Source organism: Eurypyga helias, unplaced genomic scaffold, assembly GCF_000690775.1.
Source record: "Eurypyga helias isolate BGI_N326 unplaced genomic scaffold, ASM69077v1 scaffold30504, whole genome shotgun sequence".
Lineage (NCBI taxonomy): Eukaryota > Metazoa > Chordata > Aves > Eurypygiformes > Eurypygidae > Eurypyga > Eurypyga helias.
Genome location: NW_010248628.1, coordinates 1,155 through 9,353, shown reverse-complemented (window position 1 = coordinate 9,353; position 8,199 = coordinate 1,155). Strand labels below are relative to the sequence as shown.

The 8,199-nt window shown below is 54.6% G+C and overlaps 1 protein-coding gene across 1 annotated transcript in view; it reads left to right on the top strand.

Annotated features, from left to right (window-relative positions):
• Nucleotides 1-433: 433 nt before the first annotated feature.
• LOC104509254 (dual specificity mitogen-activated protein kinase kinase 2) overlaps nt 434-8,199 on the top strand; it is a gene marked incomplete at its 5' end in the record, with an annotated part of 8,805 nt that continues 1,039 nt past the window's right edge. Inside the window, 9 exons of the mRNA XM_010151129.1 lie at nt 434-708; nt 2,088-2,234; nt 2,851-2,928; nt 3,347-3,398; nt 3,494-3,618; nt 4,923-5,136; nt 6,019-6,083; nt 6,953-7,014; nt 7,686-7,731. Of these exons, the coding sequence (XP_010149431.1) occupies nt 434-708; nt 2,088-2,234; nt 2,851-2,928; nt 3,347-3,398; nt 3,494-3,618; nt 4,923-5,136; nt 6,019-6,083; nt 6,953-7,014; nt 7,686-7,731 (1,064 nt within the window). The remainder of the gene's footprint in view (nt 709-2,087; nt 2,235-2,850; nt 2,929-3,346; nt 3,399-3,493; nt 3,619-4,922; nt 5,137-6,018; nt 6,084-6,952; nt 7,015-7,685; nt 7,732-8,199) is intronic.

Genomic DNA, 8,199 nt, shown 5'->3' with positions numbered 1-8,199 from the left:
TTTGTGCTCAGGAGCGGTGGGTTTGGGGGGGGCATAAGGGAGCAGGAGGTTGCTGGACACCCTGGAAAGCCCTTCTCGTGTTTCACAGTGAAAGCCAAGCTTGGCTTCCCGTGCTGGGGAGAGGTTGCTGGTGCCGTCGTTCTCTCCGGGCGGAGCTGTGCTGCCTCTTTAAGGGTTGAAGGATTTTCCCTACTTCTTGCCTTTCCCAAAACAGCTGACTGCACTAAAGCTCCTCTCCAGAGGAGATGTGCGTGTTGGGCAGATACTGCACCATGGGTCTCGCTGTCTGTGTGACCCTGTCAGCACTGGAGCTGAGCCCTGCCCCTCTCCAGAGCTTTGCTTTAGTCTCGCTGCTGTATCAGGGGCTGAGTATGTGTCAGATGACAGTTGTCAGTTATTTCTCTCTGCTTCCCTAAAAAAAACCCCAAAACAGTCTTTCTCTGGTGCTGCCCTCACTGCCTCCTGACCGTCCCTCCTGTCTCTCCTCCCCTCTCCAGGGCAAACCTGGTGGATCTTCAGAAGAAGCTCGAGGAGCTGGAGCTGGACGAGCAGCAGAAGAAGCGCCTGGAAGCTTTCCTCACGCAGAAAGCCAAAGTGGGCGAGCTGAAGGACGATGACTTTGAGAGGATATCCGAACTGGGGGCTGGCAATGGCGGTGTGGTCACCAAAGTGCAGCACAAACCCTCAGGGCTCGTTATGGCACGGAAGGTAATTGGAAGCAGGAGGAGTGGGCTGTGGTGCTGTGCTGGAGCGTCTGGTACTTGCCCTGGCTCTGGGAGAGCCGGCTTCACTTGGGATCTCTCTGCACCCATCTGCACCCTAACTGCCTCTCCTAGGTCAGGACCATGGTCCCGGCTGCTCCCAGCAGGGTTTTAGGTGGAGCCTCTCCTGCTTCACCTCTGAGCTGCCCTGCCTGTCTCAGAGTCCTCCCCAGGACAGGCTGCACTCTCTGCAGCAGCTCCCCGGGATTTGGAGCACCTTGCGGGAAAACATAAGTTTATTCCTTTTTTTTCCAGTGAAGCAGGTTTTAATGAACTTGACTAAACTGGATGGAAGGAGTGGGAAGCAGATCTCCTGAGGATCCTAGGTTGTGGCTAAGGAGGACTGGAAATGGCAGGTGGAGGGATGGGTTTGGTGCGCGCACACATTCCTTGCCACCCACTTCACAGATCCCCAGGGTATTTCCAAGCAGCCGTGACAGTGGTTCCTCTCAGCCGTGTGTTTATGGGCGATGTCTTCACTGGGGTGCCCTACAGTACAAAACCCAGGAGATGCTTCACCTGCCTGCCAAAAAGAGAGTGCTCGGCAAGAACACGGCAACCGCTCCTCTGTAGGGCAGCTGCCTTGAAAGTCACCTGCTGGTGGGATGGGTTAGTGGGTCTGCGTGAGCAAATCCACTTCCCTCGATGGGTTCACTCAGAACTGAGCTCTCACAGCCTTCCAGGGCATTTGATTTGGATGTCACTGGGTGATTTTGAGTTTGTTGGGAGCTCCGTGCTCAGAAACTGAAGCAAAGGCAAGCTGCAGCGCTGCTGTCCTTCCTGCAGAGACCGGCCTTTGTAGGTCTGTAGGGGTTGGGTGTCCTAGAGCTTACAGGAACAGGGGCTCTTTTTCTGGCCTGCTCTTGTGTTTCTTAGCCTCTGGCTTCCCCACCCGCAGCCCTGTTAACTGACTCTGTGGAGCCCGAGGAATAAAGCAGCTGCTCTTTCATGTGCATGATCTTCATGTTTCTTCTACTTTCTGTGGTTTCCTTGACATCAGAGCACCTCTTCTTACAGTACCTGCAGAGCTTGTGAAGATGTTCCCGACTGCTGAGTCAGATCTGCACCGAACTTCGGACTTGTCTTTCTGCGCCGTATCCTGTGCGATCTCTGTGTGTTACTTGGCCGGTGGCTGCTTCAATCGCTGGCAGGCTGCGAGGGGCTCTACCTTTAACAGCAGTCTGCAAATGGTTAAAAAGTCTGTGCCAAAGCAGAGCTTCCCTTGAAGATGGATTTTTGATTCTCTCCAACCCTCAGGACTTGCTAACGTGGTTCCTGTAAGTTTTTTCCAGGTGTTACACCTTGAGTATTCTTCTTTCTTGGCAGCTGATTCATTTAGAAATCAAACCGGCCATCAGGAATCAGATTATCCGAGAGCTGCAAGTGCTGCATGAGTGTAATTCCCCCTATATCGTGGGTTTCTATGGAGCCTTCTACAGCGACGGAGAGATTTCCATCTGCATGGAGCACATGGTGAGTCCCCCGTTCCTCCTCTGCAAACTGCTGCTCCCTGAATTCCATCTCCCCGAGACTGAAATTGCAGGTGAAACGGGTTGGGGTGCTGGCAGCAAGGTCCGGCTGTGGCAAGGCCACTCTGCTCCCGGCAGGAGCTGCACGCTCCTTGCTTGGGCGTCAAAATGACAGAGATCGACTTTTTGGAAAGCGGAAGCAGAGGTTTGGGGGTTGGCCAAACGGAAATGTTGTAAACCTGCCGCTCGACGGAGCTTGCCGTGAAGCACAGCGCGCGTTTTCTCTTCTCTATGGCGGAGAACGGTGTTGTCGCTCCTCCGGATCAGCACTGACAGCATCATCCTCGCACTTACCGCGAGGGGAAAGGAAGCTAAGAACTAATAGCAAGAACTAGACCTGATAGAAGATAGCATGAAAATAGCTTGAGCTCTGATCGGCAGATATGGGGTGGTTTTTTTTCTGCTAAAGGGAGGGTGCTGGATGCTGAGCTGCTGCAGGCAGCTGAGCCGGGTTGCTGTGCACTGCTGCCACGCAGCTTGCCCGCCCTGCGCACGCTTGCCTGTACAGCCGGCTGCGCCCGGGATTGGTGTGAGGGTCATTTCGCTGTGCTTTATTCTAGGATGGCGGCTCTTTGGATCAAGTGTTGAAAGAAGCCAAAAGAATTCCCGAGGAGATCTTGGGGAAAGTCAGTATAGCGGTGAGTTACCCTTCCAGAAAGGATTTGCCACATGCAGTTTGGGAATACCGTTTGTGTTGCCTTCGGAAGCTTTCTTCGTTTCCCCGTATGCGCTCTCCTGGCCCCAGGGCAAGAGGCAGTGGTGTGAAAGAGGGGAGAGGGAAAGCATATTCCCAACCACTCGCTAGCTCTGACCCCTTGCGTTGTACTGGCTGGTGTTGGCTTCTCCCGGAGAAGGCCTGGGAAAAGCTTTCTCGGACTTGTGAGAAAATTTATCTCGGACTTGGTGATAAATTGCAACCCCTGAAACGTGGATGCTACGCGGCGGCTTTCCTGGCCAAGCTGCACTGTGGCAGCACCCCGAGTTTATGCAACGTGTCCTGCTGAGGGCAAAGCACTTCCCACCTCTGATCTCATCCTGCCTTTGGTTTCCCTCTAGGTTCTGAGAGGCTTGGCGTATCTGAGAGAGAAGCACCAAATCATGCACAGAGGTGAGAGGAGGAACCTAAAAATAACTGCCTGCAGTACAGGAGCCCTGTGTTTTACCTAGAGTCGCGTTTACGCTCTTCTCTCTCGCTGTTGCCAGACGTGAAGCCTTCTAACATCCTGGTGAACTCTCGAGGAGAGATTAAGCTGTGTGATTTCGGGGTCAGCGGCCAGCTCATTGACTCCATGGCAAACTCTTTTGTGGGAACTCGGTCCTACATGTCTGTAAGTTCCTCTCAACTTTTGTTCGTGTCTCTTCTGATCTGGCTTCAACTCGGTTCTTAAGGAATCAGCTTGTAGTGTCTGATTGACTCACGGGGTTTCCATCCTCACCCAGACTGCCCCGTTCCTGGCTCACATCGAGGGGGAGCCCAGTGCTTCAAGGCACCGTCCTGTGACGGAGGAGCAGACCCCTCTGCATCCTCTTGAGGAGTTGGTGTCCGGTGGGCTCCAACCTGTGCCCAGCTAGCAGTGGTGCATGTGCAAGTGCAGACACTTGCAGGGAAAGATGTTTTGGATCCTACAGATATATTTTATTTTGGTGAGCGTTTGTGGGTTCAAAAACGTCTCCTCTTTCTGTGTGCAAGCTCTGTCCAAAAAAACTGAGTGCGGAGGGGATGCGGATGCCGGCACACGCACCGCCACTGCCGCTTTGACCGTGTGTACTTGCCAGCAAAATGGGGGTAAAACCAGTTTGGTAGAGGTTAATGGGAAATTAAAACCCGAGTTGGGGTCAGCCGGTGAGAGCGAGCTGCAGGGAGAGCTGGCTGTGCCTCCCCTGTAAATGGGAATCACAGTCAGCCCAGCTGCAGGTGACACAGCGCCCCTACCAATAACGTCACCTCCCGGCTGGCTCCCAGCTCCCGCTGGTGGAAGGGCAGAGCGTGGCTGGGGGGCTTCTCCCCGCGGTGTGTGTCGTGGTGGGTTATTAGGGAAGCCATCAGACCGCTGCCGTGCTTAGGTCCGAGCTGCTCTTGTATTTTGGGAATGGTTACTCAAGCAGTGACAGTCAGACAGGGGCTGTTTATAAATACCCCCTGCTTCAGCTGCCTCCGAGCCGCCGGTACGGGTGACTTGCACTGATTTAATTTTTGTCTTTCAATGGTAAGAGCCTGGAGTGGATTTTCTGCTTCTCAAAAGTCCTCTTGGGGTATTAAGAGGAACAAGCAGGAAAAAACCATGTTTGTCAGTAAATCAGGTTTGTTAGATCTCGACATACTGAGAAATGGATTCCCACGGTGTCTTCCGCGCTCTGAAGTACAGGCAGCTGTAAATGCTGCTCACCTGCAGCAGCTGCTTAGGTGTATGCAAGTGCTTTACATTGGCACAGGGGTTCTGTTTTGCATCCATCCCCTTTGCACGTGACCCCGTTGGGACAGCCCTTTCCCTGGAGGGGTGGAGAGCTGAGATGGGGGGGGTGGGACATAAGGATATCAAGTCTCCTCTGTTTCATTTCGGTGTGTGATGTTTATGACTTGGCGTATTGACGTTCTGTGTCTGTGTGTTTGTGCTCTTTCCCCCCTCCCCAGCCCGAGCGGTTGCAGGGCACCCACTACTCGGTCCAGTCCGACATCTGGAGCATGGGGCTGTCGTTAGTGGAGCTGTCTATCGGAAGGTACCCAATCCCCCCGCCAGACTCCAAGGAACTGGAAGCAATATTTGGCCGTCCTGTGGTGGACGGGGCAGAGGGAGAGTCTCACAGCATCTCGCCGCGGGCCAGGCCCCCAGGACGCCCCGTCAGTGGTAGGGGCTGTCGTATGCATTGGAAACAACACGCAGAGGTGGGGGAGAAGGGGTCGGGTTTCGCTCCGGTGTGGCTGGGTTAGCCAAAGCCCGTTTTGGATGAGGTGGTGTGGGGAGGTGAGTGTTTCTAGGGAGGCCCCTCGCTGCAGGGCAGATGGAACCATGTCAGTGTGCCAGCAGAATCCACCCTACTGCAGAGGTTCGTAATTCCTAGCGAGCGCAGGCAGGAGTCTGCTCTTGCGTGGGGAGGCGAGGAGATTGCTCTCAGGATGCCAACCAGGGTCTATTAGGATTTTGAAGAGCTCAATTTATCTGCTGTGAGACCCTGCTGTGTCCCGCGAGAAGGCTCGAGCCACGCAGCGAAGCACCCCGTGCTGGGGGTGGTGCAGGCTGCTGGGATGTGGACCCCCCGGAGGAGATGCTTTGAGGGACACTGTTGTTGCTCCTCGGGCTCTGCCCGTGCTGCCAGCAGGTTCCTTCCAAGCTAGGCAGCTTTTTGGGAAGAGCTTTGCTGGGAGCTCTCATGGAAGTACCAAACCGACGCGGGTGTTTGGAGGAGGCTCCGCTTGAGCCATTTGCTTGGAAGCAGAAGGCTCTAGAAGCACTGCCAGCCTGCCACAGCAGATGGGCTGGTCCTCTCCAAATGCTCCAAGCTAGGAAATAAATCTGGATTAGAGGCACGGTGAAAGAAATCGGAAATTTGGGTATGCGTTTTGGTTTTGTCTTTGTTATTTTTTTTAACCGCGAGTCAGTTCCCAAGTGGGTTTGCCTCTGCCTCGCTCAGCAAAAGTCCCACAGCACGTGTGCTTTTCACGCAAAACGCAGCCCTTCGCTGTCCCTGAACAGCCTCTCACCACTGTTTATGTCATCTTGACCACACAGGCCACGGGATGGACAGCCGGCCTGCAATGGCCATCTTTGAACTGCTGGATTACATAGTTAATGAGGTGGGTGTCTCTTCGCTGTCGGTTCCGCTGGGCTTCTCTGAGGTACCACAGTGGTGTGTTGGCTCTGCTGAGTCAGGGCGGGCTCCAGAACCTTCTCTTGAATGGGAGCTTTTCGACAGAGCGCCCCTCTGAGCGGCACTGACATCCTTCCCTTCTCCCCGTTCTTTCTTCCTGTCTCTTTGTATCGCAAAAGCGTCTTTGGTTTTGCAGTAAGGCTCTGCCCGAGGAGGTTCCTAATACCCTTGAAAGAGGAGAGCAGTGAGGGGAACTCCTGGCCGTAGTGACATGCTCCTTCTCAACCAGCCGTTTCGAACGCGCTCCTCCCTAGATCAGCGCAGGATGAGCGCTCCCTCGGCGCAGGTGCTGAGGTCGGGCACGTTTTCTCAGATGAAGTGTGAACTGCCCTTTGAGTGAGGATGACCAGGGCTAAAATCCCAGGCTGAAACGTCCTCCCAGACTCGCAAAGCAGGGTCCATCCCACCAGCAAGTGGAAAGAGCAGCTTCCCCTCTCGGGCTGATAGGAGCTGACCCCTAATTATCATCTCTGGATCCGCTTTGCCCGCCGTAGGCGTTGCCAGAGCTGGGATTTGGGGAGGTTGGATCCAGAATTGCGATGCTGCAGTTGTGGTTTCCCAGCTTTGCAGGGATTCGGCGTGGGGTCTCCCAGCTGCACGTCGTGCTGGGCAGTGCTGTGCTGCCAGGGTAGGAAAAGGCAGGGAGCAGTTCCCAGGTTGTAGAGGGCAGCGAGGAGGATTGCTGTAGAGCTGAGATTTTCTGCAGCTCGTTGAAGACCGGAGGTGACGCTTGAGGGGTGTTTTTTGACAAATTAACACACAGTAATGCTGAAAACCTTCTCCTTTTCTCTGCAGCCACCTCCCAAGCTGCCAAATGGAGTTTTCACGCAAGATTTCCAAGAGTTTGTAAATAAATGGTAAGGACTTCATCTTATGGCTGAAGGTGGGGGCCTGTGTGTGCTCCCTTGGCAGCTCTGCAGGCTGCTGCTCCACCCAAAACGTTGAGCGTAACGCAGCGTTCTCCGTGCTCTGTAGGTGATCTCTCCCTGGCTGCAGTGCGAGCCCACGTCGCGCTGGAAACTCCTGCCTTGGGAAGGGTTGGAATAAAAGCCGTTTATTTGTGGTGATGCTTAGCAGTATCCCAGCAGCTTCTAAATATGAGCCTGGCAGGGGGATGGTGGAGCAGATTGCTGGGGCTGTGAGTCACCCCGCAGCCTTGCAGGCACCAGGCATATACCATCGACTTCCAGACCTTCCGACGCAGTGGGGGGAACACCTGAAGATGCTGCCGCAGCTCCCATGAAATCCCAGAGATTGGACATTACAAAAATCATTAATCCCCACCAAGCATTAGGCCTTCTTCTCCCTGGGCAGGGCGCAGTTCATCCACAGGGCCTAGAGGAGGCGGATCCTGCAGCTCTCCCTCGGAGCTGGGCTGTCGGAGATGGTGCTTTCTGAGCCCTTTCCGTGCTGCCAGGCTCCTGGGGAATGCAGCCTGGAGACCGAGCGGCTTTTTGGTGAAGCTGGAGGCCTCTCCAGCCTGATAAGACTCAGCGTTGGTTTTGTTCTCTTGTTCTTCTCATTTCAGCTTAATTAAAAATCCAGCAGAACGGGCAGATCTGAAGATGCTGATGGTAAGTGGGAAGAGCAATTTTCTTTCTGCAGCGGGGCGGCACCAGATCTGCAAACTGCTGCCCCATCCTTCCCTGCCACTCTTGCTCAGAAGGCTGGGAACTCCCAGGCTGAGTTTAAGATGAGCCCGAGAGAGGGAGTGACTCACTCACCTTTGATGCAAAGGCTGCGATGGTATCTAGCCCGTGCGGAGCCCTTGATGGGAACCACCCAGCTCTCCCGTGTCTGTGGAGATGCCTGGGACAAACCTTTGCCTCCCGAGCTGGGCAGATGAGTGTTTGGGCTGAAAAAGGGCCAACCACGTGCACTGGCAGCCCAGACAGTCAACCATGTCCTGGGCTGTGGCAAAAGTGGTGTGGCCAGTGGGTCGAGGGAGGGGATTTTCCCCTTCTGCTCTGGTGAGACTGAGCCTGGAGTGCTGCGTCCAGCTCTGGGGTCACCGGCATAAGAAAGATGTGGAGGCGCTCAAG